The 27247-nt window shown below is 39.5% G+C and overlaps 1 protein-coding gene across 1 annotated transcript in view; it reads right to left on the reverse strand.

Moving 5' to 3' along the window:
- Positions 1 to 13509: 13509 nt before the first annotated feature.
- kctd3 (potassium channel tetramerization domain containing 3) overlaps positions 13510 to 27247 on the reverse strand; it is a 101925-nt gene continuing 88187 nt past the window's right edge. The window contains exons 11-18 of the mRNA XM_059985847.1: positions 22979 to 23066; positions 22086 to 22202; positions 21646 to 21816; positions 20905 to 21060; positions 20129 to 20225; positions 19862 to 20046; positions 18972 to 19110; positions 13510 to 16039 (exon numbers count right to left, since the gene is read on the reverse strand). Coding sequence (XP_059841830.1) covers positions 15457 to 16039; positions 18972 to 19110; positions 19862 to 20046; positions 20129 to 20225; positions 20905 to 21060; positions 21646 to 21816; positions 22086 to 22202; positions 22979 to 23066 — 1536 coding nt within the window. The 3' untranslated portion in view covers positions 13510 to 15456. The remainder of the gene's footprint in view (positions 16040 to 18971; positions 19111 to 19861; positions 20047 to 20128; positions 20226 to 20904; positions 21061 to 21645; positions 21817 to 22085; positions 22203 to 22978; positions 23067 to 27247) is intronic.

Here is a 27247-nt window from a genome sequence, read left to right on the forward strand (position 1 = left end):
ATCCTTTTGCAATGAATGCCAACATACAATTTGCCTTTTTCACCGCCTGCTGTACCTGCATGCCCACCTTCAATGACTGGTGTACAATGACACCTAGGTCTTGTTGCACCTCCCCTTTTCCTAATCGGCCACCATTCAGATAATAAACTGTTTTCCTGTTCTTGCAAACAAAGTGGATAACCTCATATTTATCCACATTAAATTGCATCTGCCATGAATTTGCCCACTCACCTAACCTATCCAAGTCACCCTGCATCCTCTTAGCATCCTCCTCACAGCTAACACCACCGCTCAGTTTCATGTCATCTGCAAACTTGGAGATGCTGCATTTAATTCCCTCGTCTAAATCATTAATATATATTGTAAATAACTGGGGTCCCAGCACTGAGCCTTGCGGTACCCCACTAGTCACTGCCTGCCATTCTGAAAAGGTCCCGTTTACTTCCACTCTTTGCTTCCTGTCTGCCAACCAATTCTCTATCCACATCAATACCATAACCCCAATACCGTGTGCTTTAAGTTTGCACACTAATCTCCTGTGTGGGACCTTGACAAAAGCCTTTTGAAAATCTAAATATTCCACATCCACTGGCTCTCCCCTTTCCACTCTACTAGTTCCATCTTCAAAAAATTCTATAAGAGTCGGCAGACATAATTTTCCTTTCACAAATCCATGCTGACTTTGTCCGATGATTTCACCTCTTTCTAAATGTGCTGTTATCACATCTTTGATAACCAATTCTAGCATTTTCCCCACCACCGATATCAGACTAACTGGTCTATAATTCCCGGGTTTCTCTCTCCCTCCTTTTTTAAAAAGTGGGGTTACATTAGCCACCCTCCAATCTTCAGGAACTAATCCAGAATCTAAGGAGTTTTGAAAAATTATCACTAATGCATCCACTATTTCTTGGGCTACTTCCTTAAGCACTCTGGGATGCAGACCATCTGGCCCTGGGGATTTATCTGCCTTCAATCCCTTCAATTTACCTAAGACCACTTCCCTACTAACATGTATTTCCCTCAGTTCCTCCATCTCACTAGACCGTCGGTCCCTTACTATTTCCAGAAGATTATTTATGTCCTCCTTAGTGAAGACAGAACCAAAGTAGTTATTCAATTGGTCTGCCATGTCTTTGTTCCCTATGATCAATTCACCTGTTTCTGACTGTAAAGGACCTACATTTGTCTTGACCAATCTTTTTCTTTTCACGTATCTATAAAAGCTTTTACTGTCAGTTTTTATGTTCCCTGCCAGCTTTCTCTCATAATCTTTTTTCCCTTTCCTAATTAAGCCCTTTGTCCTCCTCTGCTGGTCTCTGAATTTCTCCCAGTCCTCAGGTTGCCGCTTTTTTTTTTACTAATTTATATGTTTCTTCTTTGGACTTGATACTATCCCTAATTTCCCTCGTCAGCCATGGATGCACTACCTTCCCTGGTTTATTCTTTTGCCAAACTGGGATGAACAATTGTTGTAGTTCACCCATGCGATCTTTAAATGCTTGCCATTGCATATCCACCGTCAACCCTTGAAGTATCACTTGCCAGTCTATCTTAGCTAATTCATGTCTCATACCTTCAAAGTTACCCTTCTTTAAGTTCAGGACCTTTGTTTCTGAATTAACTATGTCACTCTCCATCTTAATGAAGAATTCCACCATTTTATGGTCACTCTTACCCAAGGGGCCTCGCACGACAAAATTGCTAACTAACCCTTTCTCATTGCTCAATACCCAATCTAGAATGGCCTGCTCTCTATTTGGTTCCTTGACATGTTGGTTCAGAAAACTATCCCACATACATTCCAAGAAATCCTCTTCCTCAGCACCCTTACCAATTTGGTTCACCCAATCTATATGTAGATTGAACTCACCCATTATAACTACTGTTCCTTTTTTGCACGCATTTCTAATTTCCTGTTCAATGTCATCCCCAACCTCACCTCACTAGGTGGCCTGTACACTACTCCCACCAGTGTTTTCTGCCCCTTAGTGTTATGCAGTTCTACCCATATCGATTCCACATCCTCCAGACTAATGTCCTTCCTTTCTATTGCGTTAATCTCCTCTCTAACCAGCAATGATACCCCACCTCCTTTTCTTTCCTGTCTATCTCTCCTGAATATTGAATATCCCTGGATGTTGAGCTCCCATCCTTGGTCACCCTGGAGCCATGTCTCTGTGATCCCAACTATATCATATTAATTAATAACTATCTGCACTTTCAATTCATCCACCTTGTTACGAATGCTCCTCGCATTGACACACAAAGCCTTCAGGCTTGTTTTTACAACACTCTTAGCCCTTATACAATTATGTTGAAAAGTGGCTCTTTTTACTTTTTGCCCTGGATTTGCCTGCCTGCCACGTTTACTTTTCACCTGACTACTTTTTGCTTCTACCCTCATTTTACACCCCTCTGTCTCTCTGCAGTTGTTCCCATCCCCCTGCCACATTAGTTTAAAGCCTCCTGAACAGCGGTAGCAAACACTCCCCCTAGGACATTGGTTCCAGTCCAGCCCAGGTGCAGACCGTCCTGTCTATACCGGATCACTGGTGTTCAGATCCGGTGACCAAGTAAAATGTAAAACATATATCATTTGGACCATCGAGTCTGCTCTGCCATTCAATCATGGCTGATCCTTCTTTTCCTTCCTCAACCCCACTCAACGGCCTTCTCCATGTCATCTTTAACGCCTTGTCCAATGAACAACCTATGAAGTTCTGCCTTAAATATACCCAATGACCTGGCCTCCAAAGTTGCCTGTAGTAATAAATTCCACAAATTCACCACCCTTTGGCTAAAGAAATGGACACTCTTTTATCCTAACACTGCTTTAAATGGACACACTTCTATCCTGAAACTGTGCCCTTTTATCCTAGACTCTCCCACCTTGGGAAACACCCTTTCTACATTACTGTGTCTAGGCCTTTAACATTTGAAAGGTTTCAATGAGATTTCCCCCCATCATTCTAAATTCCAGCAAGTACAGACCCAGAGCCATCAAATGTTCCTTGTATGATAACCCTTTCATTCCCTTAATCATCCTTGTGAACCTCCTCTGAACCCTTTCCAATGCCAGCACACCTTTCCTTAGATAAGGAACCCAGAACTGTTCACAATACTCAAGGTGAGGCCTCTTCAGTGACTTATAAAGCCTCAGCATCATATCCCTGCTCCTGTATTCTGGACATCTTAAGATGCATTTGCCTTCCTCACCACTGACTCAACCTGCAACTTCATCTTTAGGGTTGTGGTAAACTATGTGTATACCTGTCTGGACAGACCCCTCTGCTGACTGCTCCTGTGGCTCCTCCCACAGACCCCTGTATAAAGGTGATTGGAGGCACTGTTCCTCCCTCAGTCTCCAAGATGTCGTGGTCACTTTTACAGCGAATAAAAGCCTATCTTTTGCCTCCCGTCTCCGAGAGTTATTGATGGTGCATCAAGGGTGTACTAAATAAGGACTCCTTACCTACTTTGCATCTCAGGTTTTTTTTTTTTGATTTTCTCCCCATTTAGAAAATAATCTGCACACTTATTTCTTCTACCAAAATGCATGACCATGCATTTTCCAACATTGTATTTCATTTGCCACTCTCTTGCCCATTCTCCTAATCTGCCTAAGTCCTTCTGCAGCCTACCTGTTTCCTCAACACTAGATGCCCCTTCGTCAATCTTCATATCATCTGCAAACTTGGCAACAAAGCTATCTATTTAATTATCTAAATCACTGATATACTGTACAGCATAAAAGAAGTAGTCCTAACACCAACCCCTGTGGAACACCATTAGTCACTGGCAACCAACCACAAAAGGATCCTTTTATTCCCACTTGCTGCCTCCTACCAATCAGCCAATGCTCTAACCATGCCAGTAATTCTTCTGTAATACCATGGGCTCTTAATTTGGTAAGCAGCCTCATGAGTTGCATCTTGTCAAAGGCCTTCTGAAAATCCAAGTATACAACATCCACTACATCCCCTTTAGCTATCCTACTTGTAATTTCCTCAAAGAATTCAAACAGGTTCATGAGGCAAGATTTTCTCTTAAGGAAACCATGCTGACTTTGTCCTATCTTGTCCTGTGTCACCAAGCGCTCCATAACCTCATCCTTAACAATTGACTCTAACATCTTCCCAACCATTGAGGTCAGGCTAACTTGTCTGTAATTTCCTTTCTGCTGCCTTCCTCCTTTCTTAAAGCATGGAGTGACATTTGAAATTTTCCTGTCCTCTGGCACCAAGCCAGAGTCCAATGATGTTTTGAAAAATCATTACTAATGCCTCCACAATCCCTCCTGCTAATTCTTTCAGAACTCTTAGGGTACATTCATCTGGTCTGAGTGACTTGTGTATCCTAGGGTCTTTCAGCTTTTTAAGCACCTTCTCCCTTATAATTGTAACTGCACCCACTTTACTTCCTTTACATCCTTCAACATCAGGCACACTGCTAGTGTCTTCCACAGGTACAGCAGACTGATACAAAATACTCATAGTTAATCTGCCTTCTCCTTATCCCCCCTTACGTATTACTTCTCTGGTCTCATTTTCTAGTGGTCTTATATCCACTCTCAGCTCTTTTATCTTTTTAAATATTTGGAGAGGCTTTTGCTATCCACTTTGATATTACTTGCTAGCTAGCTTTCTCTCATATTTCATCTTTTCCCTCTTCATGCTCTCTGTAGGGTTTTAAAAGCTTCTGACTCCTCTATCTTCACACTAATTTTTGCTTTGTTGTATGCCCCCCTTTATATTAGTTTTAACTGCCCACATCAGCCATGGTTGTATTATTTTGCCATTTGAGTATTTCTTCATTTTTGGAATATTCTATCCTGTACCATCCTCATTTTCCCAGCAACTCGTACCTTTCCACTGTTATCCTTGCCAGCAGCTCTTTCCAGTTTACTTTGGCCAACTTCTCTCTTGTACCACTATAATTTCCTTTACCCCCACTGAAATGCTACTACTTCAGACTTTACTTTCTCCCTATCAAATTTCAAGTTGAGCTCAATTATATTGTGATCACTGCCTCATAAGGGTTCTTTTACCTTAAGCTCCCTAATCACCTCTGGTTCATTACATAACACCCAATCAAGGAGAGCTGATCCCCTAGTAGGATCAACGACAAGCTGCTCTAAAAGCCATCTTGTAGGTATGCGACAAACTCGCACTCTTAAGATCCATAACCAACCTGATTTTTCCAATTGACCTGCATGTTGAAATCTCCCATGACTATCATAACATTGCCCTTTTCTATTTCCCGTTGTAATCTGTAGTCCACATCCTAGCTACTGTTGGGAGACCTGTATATAGCTGGCATCAGGATCCTTTTACCCTTGCAGTTTCTTAACTCAACCCACAAAGATTCAACATCTTCAGATCCTATGTCACATCTTTCTACTGATAAGAGATCTCAAACTGAATAAGAGATTTATTTAGGTTTGGCCTCTATAAAGCCATCTCGCATGGGAAGTGGCAATTCCAGACTAAACTTGAATTGCAGAAGGCTGCACTACAGCTGAGGCAGGCCTTGAATGCTATCACCTCTTACTAAGTAAAAACCAAGTGACATGTATACCAACAAGGTTTCAATCTCAGATGAGTTCAATGCCTTTTATGCTTGCTTTGACCGACAAAACATGCAGGGATCTCCCACAGGCTCTAATGACACTCTGATTTCAGTCTCAGAGGCTAAAATGAGAGCTTCCTTCTGAAGGGTGAAGCCAAGGAAAGCATCCTGCCTACATGTGGTACCTGGCCAAGTACTGAAGACCTGTGCAAATCAACTGGCTGGAGTGCTCACTGATGTCTTTAACTTCTCACTTTGGCATTCTGAAGTGCCCACTTGCTTCAATTATTCTGGTTTCCAAGAAGAACAGTTAACCTGTGCCAATGACTACCATCCAGCAGAACCTAATCCACTTTGCTGAAGTGCTTGAAGCAATTGGTGATGAAACATAACAACTCCAACCCCAGAAGCAACTTTGATCCATTCCAATTTGCCTAGCATCTCAATAGGTCTGCAGCAGATGTCATTTCTTTGTCTCCTCACACAACCCTGGAACATCTGGACAGTGAGGATACATACATACATCAGGATGCTCTTCATTGACTACAGCTTGGCATTCAATACTACCATTCCCTCAAAATTAATCAATAAGCTCCAAGAACTAGTCCTCACTACCTCCTCGTACAACTGGATCCTTGGTTTCCTCACTTGTAGACTCCAGTCATTTTGGATTGGCAAACGATATCTCCTCCGTAATCTCCATCAGCACAGGAGCACCACAAGGCTGTGTGCTTAGCCCCCTGATCCACACACTTTACACTTATGACTGTGTGGCTAAGCACAGCTCCAATGCCAATTATGTTGGCCACATCAAGTGAGGTAATGAACCACAATATAGGAGAATGAAAATCTGGCTGAATGGTGCCACAATAACAACCCCTCATTCAAAGTCAACGAAACAAAAGAGCTGTTTATTAACTAATGGATGTAGAAACCAGATCTGCATGAGCCAGACCTCATCAAAGGATCAGAGTTGGAGAGGGTCAGCAACTTTAAATTCCTTGGTGTTATCTTTTCTGAGGATTTGTTCTGTATCCAGCATTGAGCCATTACAAAGAAGGCATGACAGTGCTTTCACTTTATAGAAGTTTCCAAAGATTCAACATGTTATCTAAAACTTTGGCAAACTTCTTTAGATGCGCAAAGAAGTAAAAATCTTTGCCGTCATTGATCAAATCTGCGAGGTGCATTGTCACAGGAAAGCAGCATCCATCATCCAGCCGTGCTCTCTCCCCTTTTCTGCCTTCAGGAAGGAGGTACAACAGTCTCAGGTTCCACACCACCAGCTTCAGGAACAGTTAACCATTGTGGTCTTGAACCAGAGGGGATAACTTCACTCACCACAACACTAATCACACAACAAACGGACTCCCTTTCAAGAACTCGACTCGTGTTCTCCATTTATTGTTTATTTATTTTTGTGTTTGCAGCTTCTTTCTCTTTTGCACATTGGTTGTCCATCTTTCTGTGTGGATTTTCATTGATATTAGCATGTTTCTTTTTATTTACTATGAATGTCAACAAGAAAATGAATTTCACAGTAGTAAATGTGCTTTGGTTCCTTAAGATTGTTATAGCTGGGGGTGGTAGTTGGGATAAGCTCCTACTATCTATTAAATTCTCCCAATGGCATGCGTCTCAAATAGCTTCTGACAATTAAGTCCAACTCCAGGCCTTCACGTGTGGGTTAGCTACTAAGACCAGTGGAATTGTTTCTACTGACAGGAGAACAGGCAAGGGCAGGTTACTGTTGCCTTAAAACCAGTCTTATTGGGGTAGATGGGGCTCATCACCTGTGATTGGCAGATCATCTAAGAGAAGGAGAACTCTGATTTTTAACCTCCATTTCCTTGTGGTTATATGCACACACGGGGAAGGCTTTAGAAGTAAACCCCGAAGGAAAAATCTTGAGCTGGAATCCTGAGGCAGTTCTATGTAGTGTTCAACACTGACTGAAGACTCTTGTGATGCCATGGGTGCCAAACTGTATTGATCTCTGCCATTCCTCTGTATGCATCAGTTGCATGGAGGAGGGTAACCTGTTACCTGGGTAACATCTTGCACTCCATATCATACTGCCTTGGTTTGTATATCACGTAGACAGCTGGGACACAACGTCCATGGTTAATGCCAACCAATGGAGGGCCTTGTATGTGCTTTGATAACAAATTTACTTTGAACCTTTCAAAGCCCAAGGAACTCTGCATTATTGTATACCGTGGGCATGAGAAGGCCTTGGCAAGTAGGGGAAAGGAAAACCCCAAGGCATTCTTCAATTATGTGAAGAACAAAAGGTTGACAGGAGTGACGATAGGACTGATTAGTGATAAAGGTGAGAAGATGTGCCTGGAGGCTGTCGAAGTGAGTGAGGTCCTCAATGAATACTTCTCTTCAGTATTCACCAATGAGAGGGAATTTGATGATGGTGAGGACAATATGAGTGAGGTTGATGTTCTGGAGCATGTTGATATTAAGGCAGAAGAGGTGTTGGAGTTGCTAAAATACATTAGGATGGAGAAGTCCCTGGGGCCTGATGGAATATTCCCCAGGCTGCTCCATGAGGCGAGGGGGGAAGAGATTGCTGAGCCTCTGGCTAGGATCTTTATGTCATCGTTGTCCACGGGAATGGTATTGGAGGATTGGAGGGAGGTGAATGTTGTCCCCTTGTTCAAAAAAGGTAATAGGGATAGTCTGGGTAATTATAGATCAGTGAGCCTTACATCTGTGGTGGGAAAGCTGTTGGAAAAGATTCTTAGAGGTAGGATCTATGGGCATCTAGAGAATCATGGTCTGATCAGGGACAGTCAGCATGGCTTTGTGAAGGGCAGATCATGTCTAACAAGCCTGAAAGAGTTCTTTGAGGAGGTGACCAGGCATGTTGATGAGGATAGTGCAGTGGATGTGATCTACATGGATTTTAGTAGGCATTTGACAAGGTACCATACAGTAGGCTTATTCAGAAAGTCAGCAGGCATGGGATGCAGGGAAGTTTGGCCAGGTGGATTCAGAATTGGGTTGCCTGCAGAAAGCAGAAGGTTGTGGTGGAGGGAGTACATTCAGATTGGAGGGTTGTGACTAATGGTGTCCCACAAGGATCGGTTCTGGGACCTCTACTTTTCGTGATTTTTATTAACGACCTGGATGTGGGGGTAGAAGGGTGGGTTGACAAGTTTGCAGACACAAAAGTTGGTGTTATGGATAGTGTTGAGGATTGTTGAAGATTGCAGAGAGACATTGATAGGATGCAGAAGTGGGCTGAGAAGTGGCGGATGGAGTTCAACCCAGAGAAGTGTGAGGTGGTACACTTTGGAAGGACAAACTCCAAGGCAGAGTACAAAGTAAATGGCAGGATACTTGGTAGTGTGGAGGAGCAGAGGGATCTGGGGGTACCTGTCCACAGATCCCTGAAAGTTGCCTCACAGGTAGATAGGGTAGTTAAGAAAGCTTATGGAGTGTTAGCTTTCATAGGTCGAGGGATAGAGTTTAAAAGTCAGGGGGTAATGATGCAGCTCTATAAAACTCTAGTTAGGCCACACTTGGAGTACTCCATCCAATTCTGGTCACCTCACTATAGGAAGGATGTGGAAGCATTGGAAAGGGTACAGAGGAGATTTACCAGGATGCTGCCTGGTTTAGTGAGTATGCATTATGATCAGAGATTAAGGGAGCTAGGGCTTTACTCTTTGGAGAGAAGGAGGATGAGAGGAGACATGATAGAGGTGTACAAGACATTAAGAGGAATAGATATAGGACAGTCAGCGCCTCTTCCCCAGGGCACCACTGCTCAATACAAGAGGGCATGGCTTTACGGTAAGGGGTGGGAAGTTCAAGGGGATATTAGAGGAAGGTTTTTTACTCAAAGTGGTTGGTGCGTGGAATGCACTGCCTGAGTCAGTGGTGGAGGCAGATACACTACTGAAATTTAAGACTACTAGACAGGTATATGGAGGAATTTAAGGTGAGGGGTTATATGGGAGGCAGGGTTTAAGGGTTGGCACAACAGTGTGGACTGAAGGGCCTGTATTGTGCTGTACTGTTCTATGTGATGCTTATTAAGATATAGACCACTGGCCTGAGAAGAGTACTGAAACCTTATTTTCAGAAAATTAATGAGTTCTTCCATGTTTGAGGTGTTTGCTTGCCTCTCACTGTATCAGCATTCAGCAGCTGAGAAAGATCTGTGAATTGAAGAGTGGAGCTGTGGAACAGACTCTGGCCCTTAAGATCTATCCCTCGATATAAATTATCTGGCTGAATCTGTCTTCTTGATGTTGAATGCACTGTGTGCATTTTAACACTGGACCAGTAATTCAAATGCCTTAACTAATATGCCAGTGATGTGGGCTACACAGGCTGAACCAGCAATTAATTGACCATGCCTAATTGCCCTTAAGAGGGTAATATCCAATCCTGAGAATTTATGACAGTTGTGGAGTTTAAACTAGATTATCAATTCTCAGTAATAGTCATATAGCAGTACAGCAGATACAGGCCTTTTGGCTCAATAACTCTATGCTGATAATCTGTCTGCCAACCTAATTCCAATATTCTGTGTTCTCCAGGCACCTTCCCTCCAGGTGATTAAATGTTCAATATACTTAATATCTTCTCCATGGAAAGTTGCCCTTAGGTCACTTTAAAATTTTTCTCTCTCACCCTAAATCTATGCTTTCTAGTTTTAGACTTCCCTGCCTTAGTGGGGAAAGATTGTTACCAGTCACTTTATCTATGTCTCTAATAACTATAAGGTTACCACCAATTCTCTTATATTCCAAGGAATAATGATAGCCTGGCCAACTTCTCCCCATAACTCTTGTCCGCTACACCTGGCAACATGCCGGAGCCATCATACATTAACTTTCATTTCTAGGGTCATTTTCGTAAACTTTCTCTGGACCCTCTGCAATGCCAGAATATCCTTCCTTAAACAAAGGCCGCAAAACTGCTCATAATACACCAAATATGGTCTGACTTGTGCTGTATAAAGCCTCAGCTTATCCTTGGTTTTATATTCTAGTCTTCTTGAAATGAATGATAACATTGTATTTGCCTTCCATGCTATGATTCAACCTACAAGTTAACTTTTAGGGAATCCTGCACTGGGATTCTATTTATGCCTCTGATTTCTGAACTCACTCCTCATGTATAAATTAGTCTATGCCTTTATTCCTTCTACCGAAGTGCCTGACCGAACACTATCATACACTGAATTCCATGTGCCACTTCTTGGCTCATTCACTTAATCTGTTCAAGTTCTTCTGCAGACTCCCAGTTTCTTCAACACTACCTGCCACTCTTTCTATCTTTGTATCATTTGCATTCTTGGCTACAAAGCCATCAATGTTGTATTGATTGATAATAATGCAAAAAGTAGCATACCAAACATGGACCGCTGTGAAACACTAACCAACCAGACAACTAAATAAAGCCCCCTTTATTCTCACTCTTTGCCTTACAGTCAGCTAGTCTCCTAACTAAAACCTTTCCTGTACTAATACAATGGGCTCTTAAGTTGATTAGCAGTCTCGTATATGGATTTTGTCAAAGGCCTTTCGAAAATCCAAGTAAACAACATCCACTTATTCTCCTTTATCTTGCCTGTTATTTCCTCAAAGAATTCCAACAGATTTACAGGCCAGTTAACTTCACTTCAGCGGTTGGCAAGATGGAGTCGATTATTAAGGATGTGGGTTCAAGGTACTTGGAGGCACACAATAAGCCAACGTTAGCATGGTTTGTTAAGATTAATAATGGGATCCATCTTGCCAACACTGAAGTGAGGTTAACTGGCCTTTAACTTCCTGCCTTTTACCTTCCACCCTTCTTAAAGTCTGGAGTAATTTGTGATTGGTATTTGTGATTTTTCCAGTCCTCCGGAACAATTCCAGTATCCAGTAATTCTTTAAAGATCATGACTAATGCCTCCACAATCACTTCAACTATCTCTTTCAGAACACTGGGTGTCATCCGTTTAATCCAAGTGACTTCAGACCTTTCAGCATCCCAACCATCTTTTTCTTGGTAGAAAGTTACTCACTTCAGATCCCTGAACCCTTTAATTTTATATGCTGCAAGAATCTCCCAGTTAAGACACAAAATACTTAATTCAGTTGCTCTCCTATTTTTTCATTCCCCATTACTCTGATGTCATTTTCCAGTGATCCAATAGCTACTTTTCCTTCTCTTTTACTCATATCTTAATTTTTTTTTGGATCCTTTCATATTATTAGCTAACTTATCTTCACATATTTCATTTTTTGGGTATATGTTTTTTATGTGTTGCCTTCTGTTGGCTTTTCAAAGCTTCTCAATCCTCTAGCTTCCAATTAACTTTACTGCTTTTGACTTCCTGTGTCAGCCTCAGTTGCCTCATCCTCCCTTTAGAATGCTTTTTTTGGGATGAATTACTCCTGTGCCCAATTACCCCCCAAAACTCCAGCTTTTGCTGTTCTGCTGCCATTCTGTCTAGTGTCCCCTTTCAGTCAACTTTAGCCAGCTCCTCTCATGCCTCTGTAATTCCCTTTACTTCACTGGAATACTGATACATCTGATTTAGCTTCTCCCTCTCAAACTGCAGGGTGACTTCCATCATATTATAATCACTGACTCCTAAGAACCCCTTTACGTTAAGCTCTCTTTAGAAATGAGCCAAAAACAGCAATGAAGTGATGGATCATAAATGGATTACAGAGGTGCTCTCAAGGCAAATTAATGTGGATAAATTCCCAGGGCATGAGAAAGTGGTAGGCTTTGGACCTTTTGGTAGGCTAGTGCAGAAATTACAGGAGCTCTAACAGAGGTAGTTGACATCTTTAGCCACAGATAAAGGATTAGAGAATTGGAGAATAGCTAATATTGTTTAGGAAAGGTCTAAGAATAAGCTGGCAAATTATAGGCCCATGAGCCTGATATTAGTAGTGGGTAAGTTATTCTCAGGGGCTGGATATATAAGTATTGCAATAGACAGGGCCTGATTAGGAATAGTCAACATTGACTGTACTCTTTTCCATAGATGCTGCCTAGCCTGCTGAGTTCCTCCAGCATTTTGTGTGTGTTGAATGAAAGGCAGTGAATGTTTTCTACATAAACTTTAGCAAAACCATTGACATGGGAGGCTGGTCAAGGTGGTTCATTTGTTTGGCATTCAGAATGAGGTAATAAATGGGTTGCAAGATCGGCTTCATGGGAGAAGCCTGAGTGGTAGTAGATGGTTGCCTTTCTGACTGGAAGTCTGTGAATAGCAGTGTGCTATTGGTGTTGGGTCCATTGTTTGTCATCTATTATCAATGATCTGGATGATAATGTAGTAAACCGGTGAGGCACTGAGGAGTGAAGTAGAACAGGGACCTGGGAATACAGGTATATAATTCCTTGAAAGTGATGTCACAGGTAGATAGGGTCATAAAGAGATCTTTTGGCATAATGGCCTTCATAAATCAAAAGTATTAAGTATAGGAATTAGGATGTTATGTTGAAATTGTACAAAATATTGATGAGGCCTAATTTGGAATATTATCTGTAGCTCTGGGGACCTACCAACGAGAAAGATAACAACAGGACTGAAAAAGTACACAAATTTACAAGATTTCTGCGACTTGAGGACCTGAATTATACGGAAAGGTTAAATAGGTTAGGACTTTACTCACTGGGGTACTTCAATCAGAAGGTGGTGCGAATGTGGAATGAGATGCCAGTGGAAATGAGTTCGACTTCAATGTTCAAGAGAAAACCACGTAAGTACGTAGATGGGAGGAGTAAGGAGGGCTATGATCCAAGTGTGACTTACCCAGATAAGATTAGGCAGAATAACAGTTCAGCTGGACTAGATAGATTGAAGAACTGGTTTCTGTTATTAAAAACCAATCTGTCTCACTAGTGTCTTTCAAAGGATCAAACTTGTATAGCTCCATATTGAGAAATGAATACAAGACACTCTAATGTTTAAGAAGCTGTGTTTTTAATTTATTATTTCCCTTACCATGGAACATAACATGGAGTGCAAAGGTTACAAAATTCTAGTCAGACAACTTTACATGTACTTATTACATTTCAGCTTGGTCTTATAATAGAAAAAAATTCAAATCCCTCCTGTTTCTGAGAGATTCTGCTAAAGTCAAAGGTCAAAAACCTGATGGTACCAATGTCAAGGAAATCTTTTATATAAAAGAAAACTTTTTTGCAGAATTAGAAATTTGTAATACATTAATTGTAATTTACTTTTATGATATTTTTCCCATTAAATTTTATTTTACTACAAATACTGAGTTGTTTGCAGTAGAGCTATCCAATCTACTTCCAAAAAACTGTTGAAATGGTTTAGGGACTGTAATGCAACAATCTGTGATACATAAATTTTAAAAGGCCTTTTGAAGTTAGAACTCATGAAATAAATCAACAAGTGTATTCATCTGAGAATTTCTTGTAACCAGCATTTTATCCGCCTCTTTGACAATGATACCATGTTGTTTTTGAGAAATGATACCTTTCCCTGTTCTTGTGACCATGTAATGTAAGCACAATGCTGATATGCCTTTAAAAATAAGACCACCGTAAGAGGAAGAATTGGTCCAAAGGATTTTGAAATGGGTCAAAATCATCGACTTTGGTAAGGTACAAACTAGAAGTTCTCAATACAAAAATTTGGTGGCTTATTGTGAACTATAGTGATGCAAGTGCTGTGTTACAACATAATAGCTCCACGACAGTTTCTTCAGGGGTTTGTACAATATTTTAAGTTTTTACATAATATGGTTTATTGTTTGACAACAGACATGTTTCACTTTAAGGATCAAATTGCTGCCTGGTGGAACTCAATCACTAAACCTCTATCACATTAAAAAGAAACTTAGAAGGCCTCATTCTGCTTTGTGCCAGTAATTTGTCCTGCCTCGTCCTTCCAAGGACTTGGAGATTGCATAGAATTTAGATAAGCAGAAGAACTGGCTTTCAATTGAACTATTGAGTACAAGGCCTTCATTACATTATGTTTTAAAAATAGACTAGCCCAATCAACTTATTTGGGAAGAGAGTAATTAAAGATTATGGCTCATTCTAATAACCTGTTCCCTTTCCCATAAATCAGAATAATGTTATTTATGTTGTCAAATGGAAGATTATTTCATTAAGATTTCAGACTGACTGGTTTCTTCATCTGCTTTCTGACTACACAACACAATGTGGTTCTTAAACTTCTACAACCACAATTTTCCTTTTGTCTTCTGGCGTTATTGCTAACTTTAGTCAGGGTGTCAAATGAAAATGTGCTCAGATGTGTCAAATTATGTAACTAGCTGTAGTACCCATGTTCCATGTAAAAATTAAATATAGTTCATAATATAAACAATGTTTTAGTAATCTTCCTTCTATGTAATATATTTTCAAAATCTGCAGCATGTTTGACGGGAAATAATCTAAAGAATGTAAATTAATGCATATATACTCACAAGCTGATATCAGCAGCACCCTTGACCTATGTTTGCTCTTGATCTTTAAAATAAATGTAATCTGAAACAACTCAGAACCAAGAATACATAGACAGGAATGGTTTTTGCATCACTTCAATATACCTTTTTAAGAGCAGACACTTGGTGCAAAAGGTTATATATAAATTAGAGCAGTTTACAATAGAACTCAGCCAACTGAAGGCCCTAACAAGTATACAACAGGCTCGGAGTTGAGGGAGGGAAATCTGTCAGTTTTTGTAACAATGCTAATGCTAGAATTTAGTGTGCACTCATACAACCATAAACAAGTAATACTGCCAAGAAATAAAATAAAATCTTTAAACTTAATAGTATTTAGTGTACAATTTTGGTGCAAGAGAATACTGTAGCAATAAATGCTCTTGTTAGTTAAAATCTAAACTTCCATTGTAGTGATGATAACTCACAAACTTTGATCCTGACACAAAGCCTCAGTTTTCTTGTGGCGTGGAGATGTGGCCACTTTTGTTGGAGACTGCGAGGCTGTGGTTTGGGGCTCACTTCCTGCTTCAGCACCAACAGAGCATGATGCTAACTGCTGGACTGCAACAGTTTTTTTTCTGCTTAAAAATCCTCCTTCAAATGTACACTTTTTCTTGTTTTCAAACTTATCAATTTCTTCATCCTGCATCTTTTTCCTGAATTCAGTCACACCTTCACCTGCTTTTGGAGTGTCTAGCATCCCATCCAGGCTCCTGCTTCCCCAAGTCTCATTCCCTTGGCTCTTTCGCTCACTAATGATATAGTCTCCAGTTCCAGGTTTCCTTAATTTTGGCTCCCCCTCCAGCTGTATCGAAGACTCACTTTCAGAACCAGTACTCCCTTTATCTAATATATTTTTATTGAATGTGAAAGGTTGGAAGTCTCGGTAGCTATGAAAGCTTTCCGTTCGCCTTGCTCTTGCTAGCAGCGGACTCTCCCTGTATGGCCTCACAGAACCATAAGTTGCTGTCTCATGAAATACCTCTGAAGTCTGGAGCTGAAGACTGAGGGATAAAAATTTCAAACAAATCAAATTACTTCACAAAAGCAAAATTACTAAGTATTTCACAAATATTACAGAATGTTACAACATCCAACAAAATACTGTTTAATTGACCGTTAAAATTCAATTTTTGCATGATTCCTCTGGTCTAACTTTGACTGCTCCAACAAAGATAAATTTAAATTTGTGAAATTCGTATGTTACCCTAAGTAAATACGGTTAAGAGAACAAAAGTAAATATGGACATGTTTATGATTGGTCCGCAATACACTGAAAACTCCAGTTGAGGTATAAAGACATCAATGTCCAAGGTTGTATTTGCTTTGAGTTTAATCTTATTCCTCCTTTTTATAGTTGGCAAAAACAAGAGCATTTCTATTTTCATCAGTGGGTTTGTGCTTTATCATGCAAAATCAATAAATACTTGGAAAATTGGACTCAAGTTAGTTTGAAGTAGAATGAGGATTGAGGTTACAGTTGGAGAACTATGTATTGTTCTGGTCCCAAGACTATAAGAAAGGTGTGATTATACAAGATGGGGTGCAGAAAAGAGTCACCAGTACAGTAGCAGGCATGCAGTGTTTCAGTTACAAGAGAGGATTGATTAGACTTGTTTGTCCTGGAGTGGCCTGACTGAAATGAATGGTGTGTGTAAGGTAGGTAGTAAGGACCATTTCTACAGCAATGCGCAACACAAGAAGGACAAAAATTTAAAGAGGTAGGAGATTGAATGGTAAACTGAGAATTTTATTTTGCACCCTGGTCGTGGTACAGACAGGTACACTCACAATATTTAAGTGAACACCTGGAATGTTGGGACTGAAAAAGCTATGAGCTACATACAAGAAGTTGGGATGATGCCAAAGGCCTCTTTCCTTGTTGTATGACTCTAGTTGAAAGACATTAGAAAATGTTCTGAAGTTGGATCTACTGAAAAGGCAAATAGCAGATGAAACAAGAAAACAATGATAGAGAGAAGGTCTTTAAGTATTCTGATGAAGGGCCTCGTTCCAAAATGTCAACTCTTTATTACTCTCTCGAGATGCTACCTGACTAGCTGTGTGTGTGGCATTTCAGTGGGGGGGGGGGGGGAGTTGAGCATGAGGTGATGTACAAAGGAAATAGATTAATTCAATCATATGACCTTTCACTTTATGAAAAAAGTGCTGTGTGTGTATATAATGCACAGCTCAGAAAATAAAAAAAAAATAGATTTGCTATTACTGTGACTCTTTGGCTTCTGTTTAAACCAGGGTTTCTCAACTGGGGTTCTGTGAGGGATCATGATTTAAAAAAAAAACATTGTTTTTTGAACTTCGCCTGACATGTGATGCTAGTGCTCGCAGTGATGGGCAGTGACCGAATAGCCCAGTTAGCAATCTCGTTCAAGGTTTTTCAGCCCAGTACTGCAGTGCACAGTTGCACCATGTTTATTTGCTTGAGTCCATTCTCAGTTTTTGATGTGAGATAGGGGAGGCCATGGATAACTGGTGAAGTGCTGTATTGGGTGGAGGGGAGGATGGTAGGCTGATGAGGAGCACTGAATGGGCTCACCCAACTTGGGTTGTGACATTAGCCCTTCCCTCTCAAATGACCTCCTCCCAACTTCTCCAAGGAAGTGAACAAACCCTACCCCACGTAGTAGAAAATTGGAGGAAAATTTTCATTCTAAAGGAATTTTTATATGCTGCGACTCAGTCGCTGGCCTGCTGCTTTGCCTTTGTTGGAAATGCTGTGAAAAGTGGAGTATGTAGGTTATTGTGGTTTTCATTTTTTTTGTGGTTTTTTTTCTTATTTGTTTATTATGCTGCTCCTTTTTAACATTTTATAAAATTGTGTCTAGGGCTGCATTTTTATTCGTATTGCTTTAGCATATGGTTTTTAGTATCTTTCCTATTCAAAATTGTCAATAAATTTTCATGTTGTAAATAGCATTAATCAAAATCAATTGACAACCTTTATTTAAATTAAATCCAATTTTGGCTCAAGCAAGTTATTTAACAGAAATTTATTATATTTGCCTTAAGAGTTTTTAAAATTTATGAGAGGGAAATAACAAGATTAATTTCTAGAAAGGTAAGTTAAGCTTAACTTATCCATTTTTTCGAGAAAGGTTGACAATTATATTTGGATTATTATATCTACAACTTATGGATCACACTAGCATGAGCTGGTTTAAACTATCAACTCCAAATGGAATTCTAAAAATCAAAGTAATTACAGATGCTAATTAATCCTAGCTGTAGAGAGAAGTAATTAACATTTCAGGTCAGTGACCCTTCAATAAATTAAGACCGTTGTCCTGAAATATTAACCATCTCTCCACAGCTACTACTTGGTGTGTATTTCCATTATTGTGTGTTATTTTATTGTTCAACAATTCAACATTAATGAAGCTGCGGTTAGGGTAGAAGTTAAATTTCATTTTTGCCTTGAAAACACATTTTCCACTGCATTAAAATTAACTCAAGATCAAAACGATTTGCAGTTTAGAGAAAAAAAATACAGGTTTAAGTGTTAGTAAGCTGATTTGGATTTCATTCAAAAAGAACTTACATTCGCCCACAGTATCCCTAACTATGACAAATTTCAATGAGTCAGGGTTATATGCAATTTATTTTTCCACCCCTGAATACTCCCCAACTCAAACTTTGTGGTGCTTCTAAAAGGTCTATGGAAAATATATAGGTAATAAGTCTAAACTCAATTATTATTATAAAGCGTATATAATGAGAAGGGGAGCAAACCATTGTACAAGAATGTTTCAAAGCCTTTAGCAGAATTGCTGCAGCAGTTTTTTTATGACCCTCAAAATTAAAATCAGAGAAAAAAAACACATTTCTAATGCTCGTTGGAAGTGTCTGTTTTCTTAGAAGAATCGGCTCCTGCTGCTAAAAGCTAGTAAATAAAATAATCTGCTTGATAACTATTACCTTGAGCTTGACTCCTGCAGTTTGGTCTGTTGTACTAGAGAGGCAGCTGGACTGATGTTGGGAGTAACACAGCGGGATGTGCTTAGATCACACTGATCCAGCAACTTCAACAACTCTTCTTCTGTGGGGCCTCCAACATCTACAATGAAGGATTGATTTTATGAATTTCACTGCAGTTATAAAAAATATATTGACTATCTATAATATTATTTAATTGTAGCCTTGCAATACAATCTGCTATGACAATTTCAGCTATACTCATGAAAAATTATAGCATTTCAGCAGCACCGATTCTGAGACCATTATTTATAGAAAATCTTGTACTGTACTGCTGCCACAAAAGATTTCTCAACATGTCTGACAATAAACCTAATTCTGATTCTAGTGACAAAATAATAATATGCTTTTTAAAATAATGGCTATTTATCTGTTACAGATTTCATTAATGGATAAATGACCTAACTACATTGTTTAAATGATAACTAGCAAGTATACAGTTCAAGAAAGTTCAACAACCTCTTGTCTCTAATACAGTATTGAACTACTATCATAAATAGCACATGGGAATTTATTTTTATCAAGCAACATCATACTCCAACTATAGAAGCTAACAAGGTTCTGCAACTTCAATGAAAGGCTTGATTTTTGAAAACAAAATAATTCAAAATCCGTTTATCAGGAATCGCTGGTTGTGATGTTAAATTTTGATGGAACTTTCCAATTCCACACTTATCCACTTTTCTCAAGAATGTTGTTTGTTGCCGGTATCTGTAAAGACTAATTTAATTGTTTAAGCAGAGGATTCTAATCTCTGCAGCCAGTATCAACAAATAAGAATTAATCTGCATTCCAAATCTGCACTGACTTTTTTGCAACAGCTTTCATCTTACCTCTCTCTTCCCCTTTGTTAACCATGTCCATGGCAGTTGTCAGGTCCCACATCTGAATACTTCCATTACCATGGCCTGTGAAGAGATACCGCCTTGGTCGAGAACCCATCCGACTAGAACCTTCACATTCTCTCACAGTAAATGCGGTTATTGTCATGCCATCCACTGCCTGGATCTCACAAATCCTGGAACCAAAATAACATTAAGATTTAAAATAGAAATCATTCTCCAAAATATAACAAGAAGTTTATTTTGCTAATGGATTACCTTTTCCCTGTGGAAGATAAACGAACAAACAGCTTATTTGTGACTGGAACAACTTTTTGAATGAAAACTTGTTGATCATCCCTCTCCCCAAAGGGTCCTAAAAACAGTAAAAAAGAATATGAAGCCAAGAAGTTTTGCTGCAATAGAAATTTAGAATTTATGTCAGCAGCCTAGAACTACCAGTGTTGAAATAAGTAGCAGTACCAGACTTCCTCCACCATGAGTTGATAATAACTCTGCTCCTTGTTCCTGAAAATCAGACCTGAGCTATGATCTGACACTTCGTAAATTTACAAACAAGAAAAAAGTACAATCGATGTTTTGGGCCAAAGGTATTTTGTGTACGTTGCTTTGTTAATTTGAATGGGAATTGCAGGACATGATCAAAATGAATTATAATATATATTTGCTACAATCCTAATAATTTTCAAATATCATCAAAGTTAATTAAAGATCTCTTGAAATATTTGTTGATGGTGAAGTTGGAAAGTGTGAACTTTAATGGCAATAGTTTGATCTAACTAGCACTTCATCTGTGCTCAACTATTCAGGAAACACCCTTCCAGTCCATCAATGCACATTTAATACAAGACAGGCTTTTGACTGTACAGGTGACAATACTAAACTAATTCTTTTAGGCTAAAGATGCAAATAACAGGCAGAGGTAGAAAAACATTGATAGAACTTGCATTTCGAAGCAACATTTAATATTTAGAGATCCTCAACAATGTTTTTATTTTAGTGTCAATGGATCTATCTCTGATCCAGATATTTACCGATATCATTACCAGCAGCATAACTCCCATGGCTCTCAGTTTCCTCCAGTGAAAGTATTTTGAATGATGCCAGTGGAGTGGACCCTGGTTGTGTGGAAATCATTCCTCTGAATCGAGTGACTGTCCAAGTCCTCACGTGGTTGTTATCAGCACATACTGCAAAACCAAGTCCATTTAATAATAAATCACTTTTACCAACAGAAGCAAAATAAAGGATGAATTAAAAGTTAAACTGCCAATGAGCACACTAAATCAAGTACAAGGTCAAAATACCTATATCCCTTCACATTAACAACTAGAGAACTGCAAATCCAATGTAGAGAATAAAATTTCTTACTAAAATTCAATTTTTCTTAAATACATTAAAGGCTTTGACATACACTATTGAAGAAGTATTTGTAATTGAGATGATCCTGTTTGATAATGGAGACATTTACATATATACTATGTTCATCAATAAAACAAAGTTGTTGAACTTTATGCTGGAGATTTGTTACATTTTATATGAATGTATACAGTTGCATTTTTAAACTGAATGCACTGTTAAAATAGGAATCAGATTTGAAAAATCAGTCTCTTTATATTTGACATTGCCAAAGGGGAGGAACTTTCTGGAGATAAAAAAAGCTGTTTTCTTAAAATAAAGGAATACTGTGTTCTGTTCTCTATCTTTAGGAAATTAATGTACAAATTATTAGAAATACAGATGTAAACCCCCTCAAATCCAAATAATAAGTTTACCTGAAACCAGATACTTTTCAGACAGCATGATTTTAGTCACTGGGCTACGATGAACTGTGAATGTCTGGAAGAGTTGGGGGCCTGACCCGACAGTTTCAGGATGCTGGACTATTACACGTACTGCTCCAGAACTAGTTCCATAAGCAATCTCAATCCAATTTCCACTGACGCCTTTAAGTAAAGTAAAATGCATATGATGACCATGTACTGGATTCAACTCACTTACATCCAAAGCGTAAGTGGAACAATATGCAGTCAGAACAATAGATTTCTCTTTTCCCTCTCTTCAATAAAAAATAATCATCTCAGGAAAGCAGATTGCTCAAGCAGCTTCTTAAAAAGAAACATATTTTTTTACCTCTCATTCTGTGAAAAATACTTGATCACATCACACTATAAACAGTAAAACACAATGGATTGGACACCCGTAACATACATACTTGTTTTGGGAGTGAGGTATACACTTAGTGCAGTTATGGCATCATTGGATGGATCGTGATAAAGTTCAGTAACTAGAAGATCATTATCCTTCATCCTCAGAGGGAATTTTTGCATATCTGCAATGTTGAGAGGAGTTAATAGCATTATTAATGAATAACAATTTAAATGAAAGGTTGGATCAATCAAGGGGTACTTTAATACTCACTGTTCTAGGCAATAGAAATGCCATATTATCCCAATCAGAGTACAAACAAAACCTGTCAGACAACCATTACAATGCTTTATCTCTAATGATCAAATCCTATGGACTTGAACCCCAAGATCCCTCTGACCCTCCACACTGCCAAGAGTCTTGTCATTAATACTATATTCTGCCATCATATTTGACCTACCAAGATGAACCACCTCACACTTATCTGGGTTGAACATCTGCCACTTCTCAGCCCAATTTTTCAACCTATCAATGCCCTGCTGTAACCACTGACAGCCCTCCACACTATCCACAACACCCCCAACCTTTGTGTTATCAGTAAATTTACTAACCCAGCCCTCCACTTCCTCATCCAGGTCATTAATAAAAATCACAAGGAGTAGGGGTCCCAGAACAGATCCCTGAGGCCCACCATTGGTCACCAAGCTCCATGCAGAATATGACCCATCTAAAACCACTCTTTGCCTTCTGTGGGCAAGCCAGTTCTGGATCCACAAAGCAATATCCCCTTAGATCCCATGCCTCCTTACTTTCTCAATAAGGATTGCATGGAGTACCTTAACAAATGCCTTAATAAAATTAATTACTCATTATTGAGAGACTGTGCTGTCATCTAATCAAGCAAGTTACCCAGCAGTGGGGTTAAGTAACAGAAGAATTTAAATACATAAGATTTCCTACCTATGTAATATATTGATCCATTATTACAGCCCAACAGAAGGAATGTTCCTGCTGTGTCACAGCTTGTGATAGGGACAACTTCCTGTACCTGCAAGTTTGAACAGTGAAGTTCAGGTGAAAATTGGATCATAATCTTTTCATCTGGCAAATTTAACTCAAACAAACAATAAATTAAAATGTTTTTGATTTATCTAGAGAAAGATAGTATACTTGGTTAGAAAAACCAACCAGAACTAAAGAAAATTAAATTTTGAAGTTACACTACCCAGTGAGCATGCTACCAAACTTCAGAACAAAATCTGTATTTTAATCATGCCGCTTCTCTGGTGGTATTTCACTAGGATACATAATACTTCACATCTGCAGAGCATATGCCTCAATCATTGTGAAAAAATTAAGACTAGCCTCTCCCACAGCATCATTGTCCTGTGGTCCACACAGTGAGCATATAGCAACTGCTCATCTGAAAACTGCATTTACCTGGCACTTAAGCATTTGACCAACTTATAATTAACTTATTATGAAACAGGTCCATGTTGCAAAGGAACCCCACTCTCCCTCTCCTTACTTCCCCACAGCCCAGTAATTTATTTTCTCTTGCATTCTCATTGTCTCTACTTTAGTTCTTTTGTCACTTGCAAAGAGCAATATTCAATAATCAATTAAATAACTAGCCTGACTTTGACTCTATGGATTTTAGCTTCTTCCCACAACACAGAAACATGAAAAATCCACAGAGACTGCATCTGAGATCATGACTGAACCTGGGTTACTGAAGCGTGAGGAAGTAGCACAAACTGCTGCATCATTCTGCCAATTTCCACCCTTTTTTTTTCTTTACCTAAAGAAAACAATCCAGTCTAATCAATCCTTTCACTTACAACTGAAACATCCCAGTAAATTCTCCAATCTTAACATTATGCTCAAATCTTCTCTGAACCTTCTCTGGTGCCATCATACCCTTCCTGTATTATATGACTCAGATTGCTAGGTGACACAAGAGGCTTCAGTTGCTAGGTGTTAGTCTAATTATTTCTATACTTCTACCATGATCTCCTTTCTCTATCACCCTGTGTACCAGCTGCAGGGTGTGTATCCATACACAAATCTCTACACTCCTCTGTAAATCACAGCGCTCATTTTTGTATTCCCTTATATTATTTGTCCTCCAAAATCCATCACTTACATCTGACTGTTTTTGTGTCCCTTCTAAACTTCTCAATCACTGCCCTTGCACTTAATTTTGTACTATTAATACGTGACATAAGTGAGTGAGAAACATGCACTAGAAGCCACACAAAACACTAAACTTCCAGTCACTGAAACAGCCCATGACTATTTCCCCTTGTGTGAAGCAATCTTATTAACTTTGGATGGAATCATTTAGCTAATTTCCTTTGAATCACTAAGGTTTTTATGATTCCGTTCTGTCTGTCATGTGATATTTTGTTAAATCAAACCTCCTGATTTCCTCAAAATTCATTTCTTCTTAACAAATTTCTGTCTGTAAAACTTATCAATCTATGATATGCTGACCAGCCCTTAAGTTACCATTTTCTTCTTTAAATTACACAATGTTGAACCCATCTACAATTTGTGGCAGGGAAAGGTAACCTGGTGTCATTCAGGGCTGAACTGAAATATATTTCTCAAATAGATTCACATTTTATTATCCTTCAAACTGATTTTTTCACTAGCCTCACAAACTTAACTTTAGATTGAGTTCCCCTTCACCAAATTCACTCTCAACTATTATCTCCTAATGTCAAATTAGACTCAGCTTGCTAATGACTGAAAACATTTCTGTCCACATTTAATTAATTAATTTAGAGATGCACATGTAAGCAGACCATCAAATCTAGACAAGCTGGGACTCTTCAAAAGTTAGCATTGCCATTCACCCCTCACATCATATATCCTGCATATTCTCTTGTGAAGCCACTGTCTAATCTGATTTACTACCTCATCTTGAAAGTCCATGTAGACATTTACTGCCCTGCTTTTATCAACTTTCCTGGTAACTTCCTCCAAGATCAGTTAGATATGGCCTACCACGCACAAAGCCATACTGACCGTCCCTAATCAGTCCCTGTCTATCCAAATACCTTAGAATACCTTCCAATAACTTACCGACTACTGATGTCAGACTCACCGGGGCGATAATTCTCTAGCTTATTCTTGGCTATCCTCACTGGCTATCCTCCAATTCTTCGGCACTCACTCGTGGACAAGGACATTTTAAATACCCCTTCTAGGACCCCTGCAATTTCTGCACTAACCTCCCACAGGATTCGAAAAAAACTCTTCGTCAGGTCCTGGGGATTTATCCTCCCTAATTTTCCTCAAGACAGCAAACACCTCCTCCTCTGTAATCTGTATATATCCTCTGTATATGTTTGCCTTACTTCTACAGATTCTGTGCCCATCTCCTGAGTAAACAGATGCAAAAAATCTATTTAAGACTTCCCCTCATCTCTTTTGGCTCCATGCATTGAACTTTCAGAAGACCAATTTTGTCTGGTTCTATTCCTTCTGCTCTTAATACATCCCTTAGGATTCGCCTTTACCTTTCTGCTAGAGCAACCCATGCCTACTATTAGCCCTCCGGATTTCTTATACTCCAGCACCTCTTTTTTCTTAGCCAGGGCCTCAATATCTCTCAAAAACCCAAGTTATCATTGCCTTTTATTTGGACAGGAACATATAAACTCTGTACTCTCAAAATTTCACTTTTGAAGGCCTTCCACTAACTAAGTACATCTTTGCCAGGAAACAACCTGTTCAAATCCACCTTTGACAAATCGTTTCTGATACCATCAAAATTGTCTTTTCTCCAATAAGACCCTCAACCAAAGGACCAGACCAATCCTTCTCCATAATTATCTTGAAAGTAATGGCATTATGACCAGCATAGAAACACAGAAAACCTACAGCACATTACAGGCCATCTGGCCCACAAAATTGTGTCGAACAAGTCCCTTTACTAGGCTTACCTATAGCCCTCTATTTTTCTAAGCTCTATGTACCTATACAAAAGTTTCTTAAAAGACCCTATCGTATCCGCCTCCATCACTGTTGCCGGCAGCCCATTCCACGCACTCACCACATTCTGAGTAAAAAACTTAAACCTGACATCTCCTCTGTACCTACTTCCCAGCACCTTAAACCTGTGTCCTCTTGTTGCAACCACTTCAGCCCTGGGGAATAGCTTCAGACTATCCACATGCCTCTCATCATCTTATACACCTCTATCAAGTCACCTCTCTTCCTCCGTCACTCCAAGGAGAAAAGGCCAAGTTCACTCAACCTATTCTCATAAGGCATGCTCCCCAATCCAGGCAACATCCTTGTAAATCTCCTCTTCACCCTTTCTATGGCTTCCACATCCTTCCTGTAGTGAGGCAACTAGAATTCTAACCAGGGTCCTATATAGCTGCAATATTACCTCTCGGCTCCTAAATTCAATTCCATGATTGATGAAGGCCAATACACTGTATGCATTCTTAACCACAGAGTCAACCTGCACAGCTGCTTTGAGAGTCCTATGGACTTGGACCCCAAGATCCCTCTGATCCTCCACACTACCAAGAGTCTTACTATTAATACTATATTCTACCATCATATTTGACCTACCAAAATGAACCACTTCACACTTACCTCAGTTGAACTCCATCTGCCACTTCTCAGCCCAGTTTTGCATCCTATCAAAGTAACCTCTGACAGCCCTCCACACTATCCACACCTCCAACCTTTGTGTCATCAGCAAACTTACTAACCCATCCCTCCACTTCCTCATCCAGATCATTTATAAAGATCAGGAACAGTAAGGGTCCCAGAACAGATCCCTGAGGCACTCTACTGGTGACCAACCTCCATGTAGAATATGATCCGTCTACAGCCACTCTTAGTCTTTTGTGGACAAGCCAGTTCTTGATCCACAAAGCAATGTCCCCTTGGATACCATGCTTCGTTACTTTCTCAGTAAACCTTGCATGGGGTACCTTATCAAATGCCTTGCAGAAATCCATATACACTACATCTACTGCTCTTCCTTCATCAATGTGTTTAGTCACATCCTCAAAAAATTCAATCAGGCTCGTAAGACATGACCTGCTCTTGACAAAGTCATGCTGACTGCTCCTAATCATATTATAACTCTCCAAATGTTCATAAATCCTGCTTCTCAGGATCTTCTCCATCAACTTACCAACCACTGAGTTAAGACTCACTGGTCTATAATTTTGTGGGCTATCTTTTCTTCCTTGCTTG

The sequence above is a fragment of the Hypanus sabinus genome, chromosome 12 (assembly GCF_030144855.1).
Source record: "Hypanus sabinus isolate sHypSab1 chromosome 12, sHypSab1.hap1, whole genome shotgun sequence".
NCBI lineage: Eukaryota > Metazoa > Chordata > Chondrichthyes > Myliobatiformes > Dasyatidae > Hypanus > Hypanus sabinus.